At 37.8% G+C, this 20,762-nt stretch overlaps 1 protein-coding gene across 1 annotated transcript in view; it reads right to left on the bottom strand.

The window, feature by feature from the left end:
* CEMIP2 (cell migration inducing hyaluronidase 2) overlaps positions 1 to 20,762 on the bottom strand; it is an 80,533-nt gene that overhangs the window by 39,343 nt on the left and 20,428 nt on the right. Inside the window, exons 3-11 of the mRNA XM_069576363.1 lie at positions 16,264 to 16,404; positions 15,130 to 15,691; positions 11,542 to 11,711; positions 7,519 to 7,707; positions 5,617 to 5,786; positions 4,098 to 4,307; positions 3,589 to 3,794; positions 3,377 to 3,446; positions 222 to 350 (exon numbers count right to left, since the gene is read on the bottom strand). Coding sequence (XP_069432464.1) covers positions 222 to 350; positions 3,377 to 3,446; positions 3,589 to 3,794; positions 4,098 to 4,307; positions 5,617 to 5,786; positions 7,519 to 7,707; positions 11,542 to 11,711; positions 15,130 to 15,691; positions 16,264 to 16,404 — 1,847 coding nt within the window. The remainder of the gene's footprint in view (positions 1 to 221; positions 351 to 3,376; positions 3,447 to 3,588; positions 3,795 to 4,097; positions 4,308 to 5,616; positions 5,787 to 7,518; positions 7,708 to 11,541; positions 11,712 to 15,129; positions 15,692 to 16,263; positions 16,405 to 20,762) is intronic.

The following is a 20,762-nucleotide window of genomic DNA, read 5'->3' as shown; positions in this document are numbered from 1 at the left end:
ATGCACATGTGTGCCGCAGCATTTATTTCTGTCTGTATATAAACAGAAAGCTGTCTATACATCCTGAATGTGGCAGGATTAAGAGTCAGCTTTTTTAATCACAAATTACTTTCTCTGATGACAAGTTCTAACTAGTATTAACATCTCTCAGTTGTAATCACAGTAGTCCATCCTTTACCCTGTAAATTACACATACCAATTGTTAAAACTTAGGAACCTACCTTAAAACTTGAATGGACCCTGTTATTATAAAATATTCCCAGTGGAGTGAGTTCTGGTTTTGCTAAGAGCTGCAATCCACTGGATTCCCCCGTAGGTTCCTTGTGGAATAAATACCATATTCCAGCATCCTATAATTAAAAGGGCAAGGTCATTAAAGGCATCCTTTTATAAAACCACTCTATGAAACACCCTCACGTAAACTAAGCATTTCACAAACAGGTTTAATCTTTTTAACACGAATTATTCATTGTTTCAGGTTCAGAGTTGACTTTAAAAAGTGGTGCACTCATGTAGCCAACTCTCAAAGCAGTGTATCAGGTTTGATTTTTTTTTAAAGCAAATTTAATTTTGCTTTTAAGATGGGACAAAAAAACTGGCTGATACCAAAATTTTATTCAAAATAACTTTCCTATCATTAACTTTAAAAAGTCATGCAGAACTAGAACCAAACAAGCCTCCCTTCCTTTCACATGACCAGGACAGGATAGCCTTTTAGCAATATGGGGTTTTTTTTCTATTTACTTCCAAACCTGATCAATAGATGAGTCATACCTATTAAACAACTATCCATCAACACACAGAAATCACTGACTTCTTTCAAACAACTCCAATGCCATTCCTATCCTGAGGCAAATTTTTGCCAAAGAGAAAAAACCACCACATGCATGAATCAGGATGCTGTCTCAGTCTGGGGCCTGTCTGTTCAGTCTCAGTGTTACTTACCTTAACTGGAGCAGCGGAAGAGTTTGAAATTTTCTGACACTCAAAATGGGATATAAAATAAAATGAAATGTTCTTAATCTCTGTGACAATTTTTTATTTTACAATTTAATTAAAAATCAGCCCAGTGTGAAGGACAACTTCACATCAACACTGATTAAGCAGATTGCTAAAACTCAAATGTATAGTCCAAAGTTACAGTATCGATTCAGATTTAGCAGACATTCATTTAGTGCCAGGTATACAATAGCCTATTCTCAAAGAATTCATAGTCTAATGGGAAACATAGAGGCAACTAAAGTATAGCTAATAAGTACTATACTAGTTTTGACAAAGTCCTTTAGGAACATAGATGAATTGTGGAAAACATATCAGCAAAATGAAAGCAGTATTTGGCATTTTTCCAGGATAAAACTTTACAGGTAGGTCTCAGTAAAAACAAACTCCTCTGAAGAATGTGTCTGCCACCTCTATGCTTTTGGGCACAAAACAGACTCAGAGGGCTATGAAGAAGGCTCCACACCATAGCCTTATAAACTAAGGGCAGTGAACCCTCCCAAGACGCAGTAGAGTTTGGGGCTGGGGGATGGAAACAGGGGGATAAGGAAGTAGCAGCTGTTTCCTGTTAAAACACTGTGGTGTCAAGACAGGTAAAGGGAGCTTTGTAAAAGGCAGTGGAAAGGTACAAGAAAAAAGGGTTTGATTTACTTTGGGAGGAAAACCCTTGCCAAAACATGAGCTTTACGGGAGCAGTTTTTCTAGACAGAAAAAAAGAACTCACAGAATGAAAAGGGAGAGGAACATATAAGAGATGGGAACAGATAAACACCTGCTTTCTTCTTTTCTCAAATGAGCCCTCATAAGGATGTCTGGCAACCTCAACTTACATTTTTCATGGACTCTTTGCAATTACTTTGATCTGCAAGCCATGACTTCTGAAAATAGCTGAAAGGAGTCTCTGCTCTGTGTTCATTTGTAATGTAATGTAGGTCAGATGATCCTGGGGTAAGACTGCACATCAAATCCTTGGCCACCTCTACCCAAAATCTCATCTTCCAACTAGAAACTCTCAGTACAAATCCTATATGGGCTCAACAAATATTTGATGAAACATGAATGAATAGAAGACTGAAATGATTGAATGTCCAGATCTCTGCCCTGTGAAGTAAGACTCTTATGCTTTATGTTTTTAAGAAAAACCGCAGATATAAATTCTACCATCACCCAGTGATACCTGCTTTCTTGCTATCTTGAAGAAATACTCCCTTCAGGTAATTTTTTCCTTTATTCTGGAAAACAATGATAGATATTCCTTTCCTTTTTAAAATGTTAATAGCCATGATGTATGTGTATGAATATTCAGGTTTTGCTGCAAAGCTCATATTTCTGTGCTATAGTTTTCAGCACAGATATAATCATAATAGTATTATGTCTTAAAGATTCATTTGTACATTATAAATTAGCAGCTGTATTATAAAAACACTCAATTACAGATGTAAATTTCTCCGAGTTTATCCAGGAGACATTTCTGTCATCCAAAAATAGTTCATTTATTCTCTTAAATTATCCCTGTGTATGTGAAACAATTTAAGGCACATAACTAGTACATGGCACACAGCTGAACTTCCCTGGTGGTACAGTGGCTAAGAATCCTCCCGCCAATGCAGAGGTCACAGGTTCGACCCCTCATTCAGGAAGATGCCACACATCTCAGAGCAATTAAGCCTGTGTGCCACAACTACTGAGTCTGTGCTCCACAGTCCCACGAGCAGTAACTACCAAGCCCACATGGTGCAACTGCCAAAACAGCAAGAGAAGCCACCACAGTGAGAAGCCCACTCACCACAATAAAGAGCGGGGCTACTTTCTCCAACCAGAGAAAGTCGTAGAACAGCAACGAAGACCCAGTGCAGCCAAAAATAAATTAATAAATAAAATAAAGGCACACAGTTGAGTCCTTGCTCTACTAAGGAGGTGGATTTTCCAAGTGTATAAAATCGCTATATTTAACAAAAAGGATATGCCCCTTTGACCAGAATGACCATTGTCATAATGTTCTACAGAATAATCCAGTCTCATAAGGCTTTTTTTACTCATGAACATATGATTGAAATAGGAGAAGCCAGAAGGATTGTACATAATACACTAAAAATACACTCTGGAGATGACATGATAACCCGATATACTAGCCCCCTCTTTTCTTCCATTTAGCATCTGTCTTTGTACACTCATGAATACTAACTGGCACAAATGATGTGAAGAAACAGAAGAACCATTTCAACCACAGCCTGCTCTGAGAGCAGGCTAAAATAAGCAGTACCAGAAAGCAAGGTGCTTGAGTTAGACTACCACATACTCTGTTGCACAGACATATAAACCAGAACACTTACAAACAAGAATGCAAAAAACATTGATGCACTTTAGTGTTATTTACCTGTGAGCCTGCAGCTGCATTATTAATCAGATTATTGTTGGGATGAGCAATCCAGAAAGTTGAAACAGCCCTGAAAGGCATTTTTTTTAAGGTGATTTAAATATTCGTCAGGAAAAATCCCATCTTCTAAAAACCTCCCACTAAACATATCCCCCAAAAGCCAACAGGCCTAAGCCATCACACGTGAGCTTTTCACTCCACCAATTACTCACATACAGTCAGTGGCAGGCACAGGGATATAATTTCCAAATACTTTTTCCCGCATGGTGATGCACATGGAGTTATTCCGATCCGTGGGAAGGAGTGTGCCTGGTTTGGTGAGGAGTCCCAGATTGTGGAACAAAGTATTTCTCTGTTCAATACCATCTTCCAGAAAGAAACAATGACCCAGTGTGTCAAATCCGATGGTGTCTTTTATCTGCCAAAATACAAGTGTATAATGTCATTGGTAACAAGACTGGCTGTGGTTGACAAGTGCTATTCATGAGGCATGCTAAGTACAAAAGCAAAAAATTTTCATCTTAGCTGATGGGGCAAAGTCAAATGTCAAGGTTCACTGATCTCTTAAGAGAACAGAGAAAAACAGCAGAATTCTCAGGAAAGCAGGACAGAGTAAGACCTGTGGTCCAACAGCTTACTTGTATAAAATTGACAAGTCATGGGAATGAAGGAGAGGTGACTGTTTTCATAAAATGTATCAGCACAATATGAGGTTACTCACCAGCAAGCCATTTGTCCCATGCACAGTGATGCATCTTGAGAAGCTGTGATGAATAGACAGGCCATCCACAAATGTTGCATGTCTGTACCCTCCTTTGTAATCCACATCTCCACACAGATGAAAGTGAACAGGGTACCGCCCCAGGTGCTGCTGACCCATGTGTTTCAATTCCACATGAGAAAGATGGACTGAAGTAAAATTCTTCCTTATCTATAAGATAACCAAAAATCAAACTAACACATAAGCAAAGTAGCTTAGGGTAAAGTAGCTCAGAAGCAAAGTAACAAAATACATTGTTTTGTTTTGTTTTTTTAACATTTATTTGGCTGTATCAGGTCTTAGTTGCAGCGTGCAGGATATTTGTTGGGTGCATGGGCTCTCTAGTTGCCCTGTGGTATGTGGGATCTTAGTTCTCTGACCAGGGATCGAATCTGAGTCCCCTGCATTTGAAGGCAGACTCTCAACCACTGGATCACCAAGGAAATTCCCCCAAAATATTGTTTTAATAGAAAATATCTGAAGGAGACCAGACATGAAAGCATTTTTCTTTCACATTCTGTTTTCTTGGATCTCCAGCTCAGAATTTAGCAAATGCTTCCTTACATAAATGAATACTTTAAAGAGTAATAAAAAAAAATAGCCTCTTATTAGGAATCAAGGACAGGTAACCAGGAAGGCTATAAAAATGATTTTTGTATATATGTGTGGGTTTGTTCAAATATTTTGGTCATTTCCTATCCAGTCTTGTTCTTTCATTTCTATAATCTCCACTTTTGTTTGATAAATAATTATTTCTAAATCCTCCTTCAATGATTTAGTTAGCATACAACGTTGTTTACTTCTGTTCTTTTTAAAAAATGCCTCTATGATCCACAACTTAAGCAGTCTCAATATTTATAAACTCTGGATTTTCAATCATACTACTAAAAACAAAGTCATGACACTGACCAACATTTCAGAAATCAGTGTAACAGAAACATAGCCAAAAAGAATATCCTACTCAACACACAAAACTGATTTTAAGACACATGTAGTCAAAATGCAGCCCAAGAGTCCAATAGATTAGTACACAGAGCAACAATAAGTGCTCAGTACTTTTACAGAATAAAAAATCTGCATATAAAAAATATCTTTACAGAAACATATCTTGAATTTGTACATCACTACTGCTTACCCTTTCAGAATATCATGTTAAAAAAAAAAAAAGATCCTTTCAGAGATTGCTTGCATGATACTGAGATTATTTGTTTTTTTTTTTGTCTGTATAACTGATTCTTCCCAATATAAATTGATTTCATTCTTCACAGGACAATTCTTAAATGATTTAACTAAGAGTCCAGATCAACTAAATGAAGATATAATGTTATCTTTTAATCATCTAAAACCTCCTTGTCATTGGAAAGATAAATAAAATGTGATATCAATAGCCATAAAGATGTCATTCCAAAACTTGAAAGCTTTGTCAAACATGTACTTAGCAGTCACAGTTTCAAAGAATTCATCAAATCCTTTTGCCTACCATGACATGTCCTCCAAAGGTATCATAATCAAAGAACTGACACTGATTTTCAGCATAGCATGAGTCTTCCATTTCTCCTCGGATAACAATATTCTGGGTAAGAATTCCAACCTCAGCTCTCATGTCTACACCATCTATAATCTCACCCGTGTGCAGGAACTGAGGCGTTTCTGGTTGACGAGGGCAAGGCAAAAATAACATCAGAACAAAGAAAACATAAAACTTACATCAAAAAGATAGTAATCTTTATCTTGTAACTTCAAGACATTATTAAATTTATTGTTTATTTCCATTCTTCAATACCTCAGAACAAAAGAATCCCAGGAAGCAGGGATTTTATGGATTTTCTACTCTAATCACCCACACTCAATGCCCTTAACCCTCACTCCCAACTATCAAACCCACACACAGAGAGCTTAACCCTCCCTAAAATACTGGGTCAGCTAAAAAGCTCCATTTGGGTTTTTCCAGAAGATGTTACATAAAAACTCAAATGAACTTTTTGGCCAAGCCAACAGTTCAGTCTTCTCTTGAGCAGCACCAATAATCTGGACCCCAACTAAGAATCCATGCTGTCTCTCTCTGCTTCCTGTCCATGTGCTCTTGTTCCACTCCCCTGAGGACACATGAATACCCAAGTGCATGCCAGTACCTAGGAAAGCTAATGGTTTTGTAGATGTTGATGATAGGGTGGAAAGTTTTTTTTGCTTCTCCTTCAAAGCTAAAGTAACCTGCATTTGGACATTAACAGTCCAGAAATAACCACCTTTTCTTTCCACTTCTTCTTTTAATATTATTATGCACTTTTAAATCCCTACCTTTACTAAAAACTTAGAAACACTTTACCAACAAGCTTTTATCTGATCTTAACTATACAAACTCAGGAAGGAAAGACACAAATAAACCAAATAATGGAGATTCATTATCATGTATACTTGTTAACAACAATGGGAATTTCCAGACAAAATTAATGCCAGATGGTATGATGATTTTTTAGTTTTTACTTTTCTGCTTATGGCCTGTCTGGTCAAGAAGGAAATGTACAACACTGAGTGAAGCAGGAAAAACTGCCAAGTGAGTCAATTTCATTTTTTAAAGCAAAAAAGTTTCCTTTAACCCAAGTTCTAAATTACCCATTGAGTGAGTACTTATTAAATAGCTACTCTAAATTTGTTTGTTTTGTATCATAAATGTGTCATGCATAATTTTTATTGCAGAAGCAAGGAAAGCAATATAATGAATAAATGCACAATGAATCCCATAACTGAGGCAATGAAGGAAGCAGCTTTGCCCATCACCAGCCTCAAAATAAGTAACTGGTGAATGTCGGTCATCCTTTCTAAACAGAGTTTACAGCAAGGATCTCATTGTATATTGCTCTCTCTCAAAAAAATACATTCGTCAAGATTATGATAGGAAATGTAGTATTATGAAAATATCTTTTTGGTTTCATTTTAAATGTTTGTGAGATCTACTTCTGGCCAAGAAAGCAGACACTCAAAGACCATGAGTTTCATTTTTTTACATAAAAAAGAGACACTTCTATTTAAAAAATAAATCTAGTTTACTATTATCTAATAGAAATTTAATAAAAAAAGTTTGAAAGCATCTTGAAAAAAAAATTCAATCCATCTAGTTTGTATCTCTTTTTTTTTTAAACATAGAAACTGGCATAAAAACACTGATTTGTCTATAATACATCATTAACAACAACATTATTGCTCAATGACTACTTTTATCTAACATCCTCCGGGACTCTAGTGTTCAAAGCACCCCACTGCTAAGACCTTTAATATTGATGATGATGATGATAACAATGACGATTGAAGGAAAAACAAAGAATCCCAAGGATCATATCTCAAGAAGAGTGTTTCCCAAGAAGCCTTCTGAGCAGTCTGATACCTTTGACTTTGACTTGGAAGCGGCTGCATTCAGGACAGGGGAGAAGAGTAAACTCCTCTGCTTGGTACATGGAATAGTCCGTGCTTGCGACCACAATCTGATCTCCGGGTTCCCAGCTACTAACATCATCCAGCAGGTGCAGTTTTACTCCATCTATGGCCTCTACCCTGAAACCTGAAAAAGAAATACCTAGACCAAAAAGCAAGAAAGAAAGTGATTTTTTTTTTCCAAAATCAACCCCTTCACCGATTCACAAATCAAAAGATAAATGTAAGTCAGCAATGCTTCAATCTGACCCACGCACAGGAAAAGATAGGACATGAACACACATAATCTTAACATTAAGAATAAAAGCTGGCCTTAGGTGATTTCTCACTTCTAGACCTTGGCTCATCACTTAGTCTCTGTCTACAGTGTCCATCCACTCTTAATTTACCAACCAAGATACTATTCATCTTATAAAGTTCAGGCAAATCTTTCTGGACTTCCCAAACATCCTCTCAGAAGTAACCATTCTCTCTGGTATTCTTATTCTGTTATTTTTCTCTGGTGTGATTAGTATCATTCCAATGGGAAGACAGCTCACCTTCCTGGAAGTTACATCAGTGAAGAGAGCAAAGCACAGCCACCACGTATTGACCGCTGTCTCACAGTGCAGACTCATAAAATGCCTACTGAAGGGATGAGTGTCCCCACTATCATCTGCAAAGTAACCTAAAGGCCACATGATAGTGCCCCAGTCCAACTCAGCACCTTTCCTGGGATAACATCAGACTTGCAATCCAGGAACTACTAATTTCTGATCTTTCCTGAGACCCCCTTCTGAAACTCACAGTTGGTTCCCAACTAGGCAGATGGAAACTGAAAAGCTGACCCAACATCTCTCTAACTTGCACTCTTTAACATGCAACCAAGTGCAGAAGCTTCTGCACTGCTTCTACACTGTTCCCTGCTTCTCAAAGTGTCCATGATATAATCTGTCATGGTCCAAAACCTGATTTAATGCAAATGAATATGGAATAGATGGAAGCTATGGAAAATATGGAAATGTGGGGAAACACCATATTTCAAAGATATCTGTTTACTATCTGTATTTCAGTATCACCTTTCCAATTAACTGACAAACTACTCTGGGGCTACTTGAAGATACTGACCCTAAAAGTCGATGAGGGACTTCCCTGGTGGTCCAGTGGCTAAGACTCCAAGTTTACAGCACTTGGGGACCCAGATTCTATCCCTGGTCGGGACAACATATCCTGCATGCCATAACTAAAGTCCCGCACACCACAACTAAGAGTTGGGACAGCCAAATAAACAAATATATTTTTTTTAATTTTAAAAAAATAATAGTCAATGATAGGAATAAAAAAAACTCATTTACTTAAGTTAGAGGAATCAAAATGCAGGATATTTAGGCAAGACACAAAGAATAATACAAATATCCTTACAGTCTTAGGGATACTTGATAATATCTAACCTGAGGAAGTTCTGAAATCTGCTCCACTAGACTGATCTACCATGCTTTCCTGTTTCTACAAAGCACCAAAACAAAACAGAAGGAAAAAAAAAAAAAAAAAGGAAGGAACCTAATAAATGTAAAGCATTTTTCATTATGTTTCTTTCACATAGATACTAAAGCCCATAATGGAATTTTGTCTAAATAAAGATAATAACTATCAATGATAGCTAACAATTGTTGGAATTTCACATACATAATAACCTTTCATCAAAACAGCTTTGAGATAGAGGAACTATTATATGCATTAGAGATAAAAGAAGCAAAGGTCAGGGAATCTGACTAATAGCTGAAAGAAGATAGTCTGACTAATAGCTAAAAAAAAAGCCCACAATGAATGCTAATTTAATTCCAGAGTCCAATTTTCCTAACCTCGATACCATTCTTCCTTCCTAAAAACTAAAACAGGCAGGTTAAGAGTAAAGATAAGCCAGAATATCATGGTAGCAATGATAATCACTACCCCAAATTTCAGATTTAACCAAAAAGATTTATCTAAAAAAGGGAAACTAAGAAACATTAAATTTTTTTCATAAAAAATTTCAATGATGCTTTTTAAAAAATTTCTAGATAAATAAGTTTTAACTTAAAAGATCATTAGAATTTGTTTCTGTTAAAAAAAAAAAGCAAGGTTACATAGAGGAAAATCTGTATTATTCAACAATTCTTCACTCTTTTTTGGATGTAGATGAAAATCCTTTCTGAGATATCTCCTACTGGCACTAATGAACTGGAAGTATGAAAGAAAATATGTTCATCATCCTAGCTTCCTGGAGTGACTTTCTACCTCTTCCAGAAAATAGGAAACACTAACACAGAACACAAACAATATCCTACAATAGATAGCTAGAATGCACACTTTCCCAGAAATGAGCAGTCATTGGTAATGTGAAAATGTAAGCAAAATTTCTCAAAAGGAAATGTTGACTCCATGTTTGTCATCCTCTGCCTGGAATCTTACTGAAAGAAGTTCCACTAAACTCTTCATGCAAGTCCAAATTCCTGCTCAGAAATATTTCTCATCTACCTATGTTTTTTGCCAGAGGCAACCATGATGTGGTTGAAAGAGCAATAGTCTTGGAGGCAGAAAACTTAGCCTTGATTCCAGTCTCCTCATCCATAATAGATACCATCTCCTCACCTCAAACTCAGAAGGCTGCTTAAATGGAGCATGTGGAAGTCCTATTACATACCAGGAACTGTTTATCTGTTTGTTTTAAAGCAAAAGACTCTTTTTTTAATTACAAGGATACAAAATACAGTTATATCCCAAGTCATGTTTGTATTACTGTTAAAATAGCTAACCTTTATTGAGTGCTTATTATATACTCTGTGCTAAAAACTTCATATTCTTCATGTTTGATATTCACAGCAGCCCTATGTGGTAGTTTCCATTATTATCCCCATTTTCAGATGAGGAAACTAAGGGTTAGGAAGTTGAAGTCATATGCCATCATCATATAGTAAGCAAAAGAGCTGGGACATGAACCCAGGCATTCTGTCTCCAGAAATCCATTTCAGTGAATACTTTACTACAGTACTGCTAAAAACAGAAGTATGTGCCCAGCCTAAAATAAACCTTTCTGGGTAATTACAGATGCAATAAAGCACCTTTTAATTACTCATTTCACATTAATTTTGGTATAATACTGGGTTGGAAAAGAAAGGTGGTGGGCAAGCACAGACAGGAGGCTGCCAATTCACCTGGAGCCAAAAAAATCTAGCAGCAAAACACAGAAATTCTTCAGTGAATTTCCTTTAAAAAAAAGAGTATCATTGTTAGACACGATAGTTCTTCTGAAAGGTGGATTCTAATTTTCAAAATATGCTGAAGAAAAGTAAAGGCCTAAGATAACTTTATAATATATTATTTAAGGAAAGGAAAGCAGGTTAAAACAAAATGAACACTAGGGGAGGGAACATAGATTTTAAATGCTAATTAACTCTGAATGATAGGGTGAAACATTAATTTTAACTTTATACTTTTCTCTGTTTTCCAGTTTGACTATAAGATAAACATAGTAGCTGAATTATCAAGGAAACATTGCTAAGAAAATGAGTAATTTGTTTACACAGCATGTGTTCAAAGGTAATATTTGTCGATAGAGCTATATAACAATAAGATCCAACGTACAAAACCAGTTCACTATCACAGAACATAATCAAAGACAGCTCACCCTATCACATCCAGATTGGTTCAACTGATATTAAGTCTAGGAAGCTAAATCTAGGATCTAAATCTAGGAAATCCATTAACCACACCTAATGACTCAAGAGTGAAGAACAATGTCCAACTGAGGATGCCTAAACTAGATCATTTTCTAATCCAGAAAAAAAAAGTTTTGTTTCGGCCTAAAAGATCAACTATAGTTGGAAAACTATAGGTTTCATCTTCAACCAGTTGAGAAATCAAAACAGACTATCATTTGAATATAATGCCACTTTATAAAACATCTGCCACAATACTTACCAACGTATTAACAAGAGTATAAACTGTGCTTGCCTACCTTCAATCCATTCACTATAAGCTGTCACAGAGAACTTCTGACCATCCACAGTATAAAATTCTCTTTGGGCGAGAGCCTTCCCTCCACTACTATGATTCTCATAGTTTCTTACAGACTCATTGCAAGAAGTACTGCCACCGTCAATGACACCAACCAAAGCCCAAGCTTGCCTAGAAGGAAAAAGAGCAGGTGCAACTGATTATCTGTCATGGTACTGACCCAAATCCCCAACACAGATGTTATGACAGGTGCTATTAATTCTATTTCATTTTTGTCAATCTCTCCAACTCTTCTTCCACATGTGGTTGCAAGTCCAAACTTGACTGAAAAAACTGACATCACAGAAGGAAATGAACCTGGATTTTAAATCCCTGTTTGTCCAGTTCTATAACAGGTGAAACACTGATTACTATGATTTCAATCAATCAATGACTTCCTCAATTCATACTCTTTTCATTCACATTATTTTTTATTAATTTTTTTTCTAATCTTCTGGCCACTCAACATGTGGGGTGTCAGTTTCCAACCAGATATGAAACCCGCATCCCTTGCATTAGAGGACAGTGTGTGTTAGTCACTCAGTTGTGTCCGATTCTCTGCGACCCCAAGGACTATAGCCCACCAGGCTCCTCAGGCCATGGAATTCTCCAGGCAAGAATACTGGAATGGATTGCAACTCCCTTCTCCAGGGGATCTTCCCGGCCCAGGGACTGAACCCAGGTCTCCTGCATTGCAAGCAAATTCTTTACCATCTGAGCCACCAGGGAAGCCCCCATTTCTTTCTAAATGATTATTGCCTGGTCTCTTTTCCACTCTTATCTCTGCAATGTTCTCAAATCTAACTAGATAATAGAATCATATGGGAGCTTTAGAAACATATCCAAGCTTAGACCCAGCCCACACCAATGCAACCAACATCTCTACAGGTGGGGCCTAGAATTAGTCTGTTTTAAAGTTTCCCAGATGCTCTGACTGTGCAGCCACACTGGAGAACCACCAAGTTAGACCAGCGGTTCTCAAACTTCATTGGTATCAGAATTAAATGTAAGGCTTGTTAAACCAGACTGCTGGGCCCCACCTTCTGACTGTTTGACGTGGGGTCATAGAATTACTGACAAGTTCCCAGGTGATGCTGATGCTGCTGGGCTGGGAACCACACTGAAAACCTGAGTCACAGGTCAGAGGTTAGAGCAGGAAGTGTCATCTTTGACTGCACACACTGCCAGTGGGGAGTGGGGAGGATGTGCTACGCTTCAGAGATCCGGATGTAAATGATGTACAGTGGGCCCTGGGCATGGGTTTTTTAAGATCTCAGGTGTGCAAACAAAGCTGAGACCACTGGGTTATTAGTTTACTATTATTAAAGCTATAGAATCACTGTTCGACAGGTTTTTAATTTTATATGCTTTATATCTATTTGTTGAAAGCAATACACTTGAAAAACACCATTTTATTATTGTGATACTGTGATAAACATTCCAGGAACTTTGCTCAAGCTTATGATCAAAGTCAATTCAAAAAAAAAGAAAGAAAGAACAAAGACAAAACATCAGAAAATTAGCCTTAAGACTCCTGGTTTAAAACATGAAAAGAAAAATCTCAGCTTCCTATTGTAGAGGGAAAAAATGCCAAATATAATCTATGCTAGACAGATGGCTGGATATTCACAGATGAAAGTTAACCAATGCATGCTTACATCCTTACAAATCCCACACCCGCCCCTGCATGGATTAGCTACTCTTTGGCTGACTGTGCTTTATAGCTCTATTTATATTCTTTGATACAGCAGAAAGAATCAAATGAAGAATGCTTCAGTTTATTATCTCCTATATGAGGGAAGGAGAGAAAGACTATCAGAGGCTTTCTTTATTTACCAGAACTGCCTCAGCAACTGCAAAACAATGTTCTATTCTACTGACACTATCTCCAAAACACTCCTACTTCCCTCCTCCATTTGAGGAAAATTTCAACGTGCCAGAACATTATCTTCAAAGGGGCATGTTTATGTACCCTGGAGATAATGGCAAAGCAAAGGAACATTGGCAAAGGATCACAATTCTAATTTCTCCGTCAAATCAGCCTCAATATTTTAAAAGGAATTTGAAAACAATAGGGAAAAGATTACCCCAAAAGTTAAACAAAACATTCAGAGCTAATGATCACACAAATCCAGAACAATAATGACATAAAGAAACAAAAGTTATTATCTCTGGTACTACTGGATAATGAAATAGAGTGGGTGTCTAGGCAGACCATGCCTTCACTCCTAGATCTATCAATTGTAGAAATACCTGCACATGAGCATGAAGAGAAGCTCCAGTACTTTGGCCACCTGATGCAGAGTTGACTCATTAGGAAAGACTGTTGCTGGGAAAGACTGGGGGCAAGAAAAGAAGGGGGCGATAGAGGATGAGATGGTTGGATGACATCACTCACTCACTGGACGTGAGTTTGAGCAAACTCTGGGAGACGGTGAAGGACAGGGAAGCCTGCATGCAGCAGTTCATGGGATCACAGAGTGGGACATGACTTAGCGACTGAACAACAAATATTCCGTGTGAGTAAAAAGCTTTAAAACCATTACAGACCTTTTTTCTTCACTAATTTTTGTCTTCTTAACTTTCTCTACAACTTCTATAGATAACAATCCATTCCAACACTGACCAAAGGAAAAAATAATAACTAGATAAATCAACCACCAAAGGAAAAAAAAGAGAAACTAGATCATTTCAACATGCCAGTTTTGAAGTTCGCTAACTTCACTGCAGATATCCCCTGACTTTATTGTGAAAAGTAAGCAGAAAACTTCTGTTTTCTTTGTAAATGTTGAGCCAGCTACTTCCCCAGAACTGCATCAGGAAATCATGATTAATCAGAATATGGCACAAGAACACAAGAATAAATTGTAGGCATGAATACTACTATTTGGATGAACTTCCTAGCCCTCCAGCTTGTGCCAGGGTCTCACAGGACAGTGCCAATCAGACAAGATTCAAAAAAGGATTCAAAAAACAAAAGAAAAAAAAGAGAGAGAAAGAAAAGAAAAAGAAACCTGTTTATGTTCCACCCCTCCTCATGCTTTTAAGACAATTTTTACACCTTAGCTCAGAATGAGGCCCTAACCTTTCAACTCCAATTCAAAGTAAGAGGCAACCAGACTTCCAAGTTGTAGTGGCCACCTGACTTTCTCCATCACACTCTCCTCTCACACAGACACAGATTCTAACACCCAGCAGGAAGGAAAGTAAAAAAAGATATGTTTGGGGCTTCCCTGGCAGTCCAGTGGTTGGGAGTCCACCTGCCAATGAGGAGAACATGGGTTTGATCCCTGGTCCAGGAGGATCCCACCAGCTGAGGGGCAACTGGGCCCTCAAGCGGCAACTACTGAGCCTGAGGGCCCTCGAGTCCGTGCTCCGCAACAAGCCACCAAAATGCAAAACCCAAGCACCACAGCTAGAGAGCAGCCTCAGCTCGCCACAACTAGAGAAAGCCCTTGCAGCAAGGAAGACCCAGCACAGTCAAAAAAAAAAATTAAAAGTTGTAAAATATATCTTCATGCTAAAAAAAAAAAAAGATATGCATGCCCACCTGTAGCCCAGCCCTTGGATCAGTTTACTTCCCAGCCGGTCCTGGATCATTTGTATGGTTCCTTGTAAGAGGCTTTTAACAGCTGAATCTCCAACAGCTATGGCAACAATCCGTCCTGGATCCTGGTCTCTCAGGAATTTCTGAAGTCGCCTACTTTCATTTTGGAATTCATGGGTATCAAATCTCTCAATTTCCAAAATTTTGGCTATGTCTTGATCAATGACCCTCACATTGAGGCCCCTGGAAAAGTCCTTTTCAAAGGCATAGGAGCCAAAGGTCAAGCCTGAAGAATTCAGAGTTCTCACCAACAACGTCCATGATGCCTTCTGTGTCCCATGTAATTCCAGTGTCCCGCCGGCTTCCACACCAATAAATTTTTTGCCAAATGTTGGCATACTTTCACCTTCATCTGACTTGCCATACAAGGCAATTGTCGCTTTGGATTTATAGCGGCATTTTTCTGCTCCAATATGAAGCGCCCCACCATCCTTGATCAGGATGTAACGAGTCCTCAAAGTAATATTTCTGGATCCATCTTTATCGTCCCCAAATACAAGCAGTCCTGCAGGGAATAACACTAAGTAAGCCAGTTTCTGAAATATCTTTCTAAGATACAGAGAAATAGCTTTCATCTTAAGAGGGGGAAAAAAGCACTTCCGCAGTTAAGTTGGGAGAAAGAATTTACTAAAAGTCTGCTTAGAAAATGGAATCTGTTTTCAAAACAAAGAAATGGAGAATTCATATCTCAACACGCTAAACATGCCCATGTGTAAGAATTTCAATCCATTCACTTTAAAGGTAAATCATGTATAGAAAAATATCTAAGACTCTACAAATCTGAATCTCATTTTTACCTATATTATCCTACCTTAATTCTCTCATCACTCTTCATAGTTGTAACAAAGATTTAGCTATGAGAGATGACCTTCTGGAGCTCTTTCTTTCTGTATAAATCAACGGTCTTGACTTGAATGATTTCTAAGGCCCTTCTAGCTGTTGAATTCTACGGTTCTAACTTAGGAATCTTTCCTGTCTCCACAGTTAGAGTGACACCACATTCCAAATGCCAACAATAGTTTTCTACATAAAGAACATCAAATGTTGCTGTTCCCATAGACAGGGACCGTTACTCACCTCCATCCTGAATAACTATAGAATTCACTGTGGCATCTGAGGTCAGACGAAACATATCTCCTTCCTTGATAACAACTTGTTTTGCAGAATCTTGTCCTGGATCCCAGTTCCTGAGACGGGGGTTTTGATCTGGGCAATTCTCTATAAAACAAAGCAACATCAATACCCCATTAAACCAACAAGACACAAAAATACCTTCAGCCAAATGCAAGTACTACTGTTGTTTATTGCAACTTGCAAGTAATGGGCTGACATATTTTCTTTCCATAACGATGGAATTCCTATCCCATCCCACCAAGCAGAGCTATGTCAAATCCTTTACTTCCTCAAAACATAAAAAAGGTTTCACCACAAAAGCAAGTTGCTGCCACCTAGTTTGGGTCAGAGTCCAGTAAAAACAGAGTTCCCCTGAACTATCTACCCTGGAAACAAATCAACAGTAAGAGGCAAAACTCTGAATTGTGTTTAGAAAAGAAAATAAGTTCACAACATACTGATAGATAAAAAAAAATAAAAGAAAAAAAAAAACAGGAAAATTGCTAAGCAATATGTATATTAGGTCTTCCCAGGTTCCTTCCTATGCTTGGAGAATCATAAAGCAGGTGATAATGGCACTTCCTTCATTACAAAGGCAGCTGCTGATAAATCGAGGTATCTTCAGACATGCACATTTCCCCAACAAAACTGCAAGAGGCAAATGGCCAAAAACATGACTTCTCATTTTCAGAGATGAGGAAACTACAGATTAGAGAAGCCAAACCCAAGACTACTCGGCAAGTTGAGTGATATGAAAGTTCCCCTTTAAGAAATGAGGTTTACTTTCCTTGCAGTGTTCCTTTGCTAGAATTTGCCTCTTGAATAGATGATGATGAAAATACAAAAAGTATTTTGCATTGCCAAAGCTATTTAATGCATGAGACCTTTCATTTCTGCTATAATTTGGAAGAGAGAGAGAAAAAAATATCACACCAATTTTTTAAAATTTATTTTTAATGTTGGGATAATTATAATATTGTGTTGATTTCTTCCATACAGCAACATGGATCAGCCACAGATACACATATGTCCTCTTCCTCTGGAGCCTGCCTCCCACCTCTCACCCTATCCCACTCCTCTAGATTGTCACAGAGCCCTGGTTTGAGTTTCCTGAATCATACAACAAATCCCCACTGGCTACTTTACATATGTTAGCGTATATGTTTCCATGCTACTCTCTCCATTATCACATCAATTTTGACCAATTAATGACCAAGTAGTTATGGAGGACCAATTTGTCCACTCTGGACTAGATAGTGTAAAATTCATGAAGTTCATAATATATAAAATTTAGAATGAGCTCACAGCCCTTAGAGTATATAATCTAGTTTTGTATGAAATAATACTGAAAAATATGGTAGTTTCTTTAGATGCAAAAAAACTCAGAGAAAGAAGAGGTGGCACTAGAGTAACTGAGACAGCTTCAATGGAGCAGACCTAGACCCCCAAAGAGTGGACAGAATTTAAATAAGAGGAGCATGAAGGGGAGATATGAACGTTAGCGATGCAAATATCCCTTATGGTCCAAGTCCATTTGGAATAGCCAGATGTCACCTACATTTAAACTAAGCAAAGATTAGAAAGGACAGGATACACTTGTATGAAGGTGGAAGGTATATACTACAGGATAATGTGAGAAAAAGTAGAGATACTGCGTACATCACAAAGACATAGTTTTTTATAGGAAGCAAACTGTGATTCCTTGTTTTGAACTTGCACACCACTAATGCAAACATCTATTTCTAAGTATTCATGTTGGTTTATGCTTTCTCTTTGAGGTGATAGTAACCACTACCATTAAAATTAGTCCTACTAGGTAAGACCTTGGCAATTACTTCATGGAATTAATTTTTGTCCTAGCAGCTTTATAATCACTGAAATTTAACTCTGATAAATCATTCTTACTAATATACTAAGAATAGTCAAACTTTTCAAAGAAACAAGAACCGTCTTGAATTCATTCTGACTTAATATTGAGTATTTCTTGAGCTTTTCTTGTTCCTCCCTCTCCACCCATAAAACATTTAACTGGAATTCTCCATCATATCACAAGCAAATGTAGGTCCCAAGAAACAAGCAATGGACCCAGTTAGAGAAGAAAATCCAGAAGGAAACTAATCTCAAAAGATCTAAAGCCTACTATAATACTTATATAATTCCTCTTGTTTATAAATATTTAAATATTTATATTATATCCACTAAAAAATTTTTATCACCCAACATTCCAATGTGTTTTTTTCCAGTAAAGTACATTTAATGAGAAAACATGCAGTCTGCAGAAAGCATCAAAAAATAGCTTAGCCAGCCCCACCTTCTTGGCTACCCACTTATTGAATAGTGGGATCCATTATTAAAGTTATGTAACAGCAGTAACCACAGTAGGGCTGATTCTGAAATATTTCAGCGCCAGATCTTTCCACTGATATTCTGCCCTTATACTGCCAAAATGTGAAACTAAAAAATGTTGATTCAAGGAACCACATCACCAATTCACTGTCTTAGCTGGAATATGAAAATGTCAATCAAAACCACAGATTTTAGCTCTGATTTTCCGTAATCTAGCATCCATTTACTGTATATTGCTTGGAAAGAATGAATCAACAGCAGCGAACTTGGTTATTTCTCTGGAGAAAAGAGGAAAGAAAGTCAATGGTATGTGCAATGAAAGCAATGTCGCAAGCTCTTCATGAGGCCCACTGGCTTGGCCAACAAAGATGTTGAGAGACACCTCCACATCACTCTGTCATACTAAATGAAGTACAAGTCAGAAAGATAAAAACAAACATTTTATATTAACACAAAACCTAGAATCTAGAAAAAAATGGCATGGAGGAACTTATTTGCAAAGCAGAAATAGAGACATACCAAGGGAGGAAGGTAGGGTGGGATGGACTGGGAGATTGGGATTGACATACACACATTACTATGTATAAAATAGATAACTAATGAGAACCAACTGTATAGCAAAAGGAACTCTACTTAATGCTCTGTGGTGACCTAAATGGGAAGGAACTCCAAGGAAGAGGGGAATACATGTATACGTATGGCTGATTCACTTTGCTATACAGCAGAAACTAACACATTATACAGCAACTACACTTCAAAAACAAAACAAAACAAAAAAAAAACACACACATACATTAAAAAAAAAAAGTCAAAGAACATCTCTCTTACTTCAGGTCTACTTCTTTACAAGAATTGAAATTATCTCCCCCTAAACCTGAAAGTCTCTAAGACCCCTAAATCATCCATGAAAACCAAATAGACTAATGTTTCTAAGTCTTATAACCCGTAAGTGAAAGCATGTTAGTGACTCAGTCATGTTCAACTCTTTGCAACCCCATGGACTGTATCCCGCCAAGATCCTGTCCATGGAATTCTCCAGGCAAGAATACTGGAGTGGGTAGCCATTCACTTCTCCAGGGGATCTTCTCAACCCAGGGATCAAACTGAGGTCTCCTGCATAGCAAGCAGATTTGTTACCATCTGATTCATTCCAGGGAAGACAATAACCAGTAAAATACTTCTCAAATGTTACATCCATTTAAGAAGGCACTAATTCACCTAGACCCAGACATCCTGGAAAGTAAAGTCAAGTGGGCCTTATAAAGCATCACTACGAACAAAGCTAGTGGAGGTGATGGAATTCCAGTTGAGCTATTTCAAATCCTAAAAGATGATGCTGTGAAAGTGCTGCACTCAATATGCCAGCACATTTGGAAAACTCAGCAGTGGCCACAGGATTGCAAAAGGTCAGTTTTCATTCCAATCCCAAAGAAAGGCAATGCCAAAGAATGCTCAAACTACCACACGACTGCACTCATCTCACACGCTAGTAAAGTAATGCTCAAAATTCTCCAAGCCAGGCTTCAGCAATATGTGAACTGTGAACTTCCAGATGTTCAAGCTGGTTTTAGAAAAGGCAGAGGAACCAGAGATCAAATTGCCAACATCTGCTGGATCATGGAAAAAGCAAGAGAGTTCCAGAAAAACATCTATTTCTGCTTCATTGACTATTGTCAAAGCCTTTGACTGTGTGGATCACAATCAACTGTGCAAAATTCTGAAAGAGATGGGAATACCAGACCACTTGACCTGCCTCCTGAGAAACCTATATGCAGGTCAGGAAGCAACAGTTAGAACTGGACATGGAACAACAGACTGGTTCCAAATAGGAAAAGGAGTACATCAAGGCTATATATTGTTACCCTGCATATTTAACTTTATATGCAGAGTACATCATGAAAAACACTGGGCTGGAAGAAGCACAAACTGGAATCAAGATTGCCGGGAGAAATATCAATAACCTCAGATATGCAGATAATACCACCCTTATGGCAGAAAGTGAAGAGGAACTAAAAAGCCTCGATGAAAGTGAAAGAGGAGAGTGAAAAAGTTGGCTTAAAGCTCAACATTCAGAAAACGAAGATCATGGCATCTGGTCCCATCACTCCATGGGAAAT

The sequence above is a fragment of the Ovis canadensis genome, chromosome 2, assembly GCF_042477335.2.
Source record: "Ovis canadensis isolate MfBH-ARS-UI-01 breed Bighorn chromosome 2, ARS-UI_OviCan_v2, whole genome shotgun sequence".
Classification (NCBI taxonomy): domain Eukaryota; kingdom Metazoa; phylum Chordata; class Mammalia; order Artiodactyla; family Bovidae; genus Ovis; species Ovis canadensis.
This window is presented reverse-complemented; position numbering and strand designations above follow the sequence as displayed.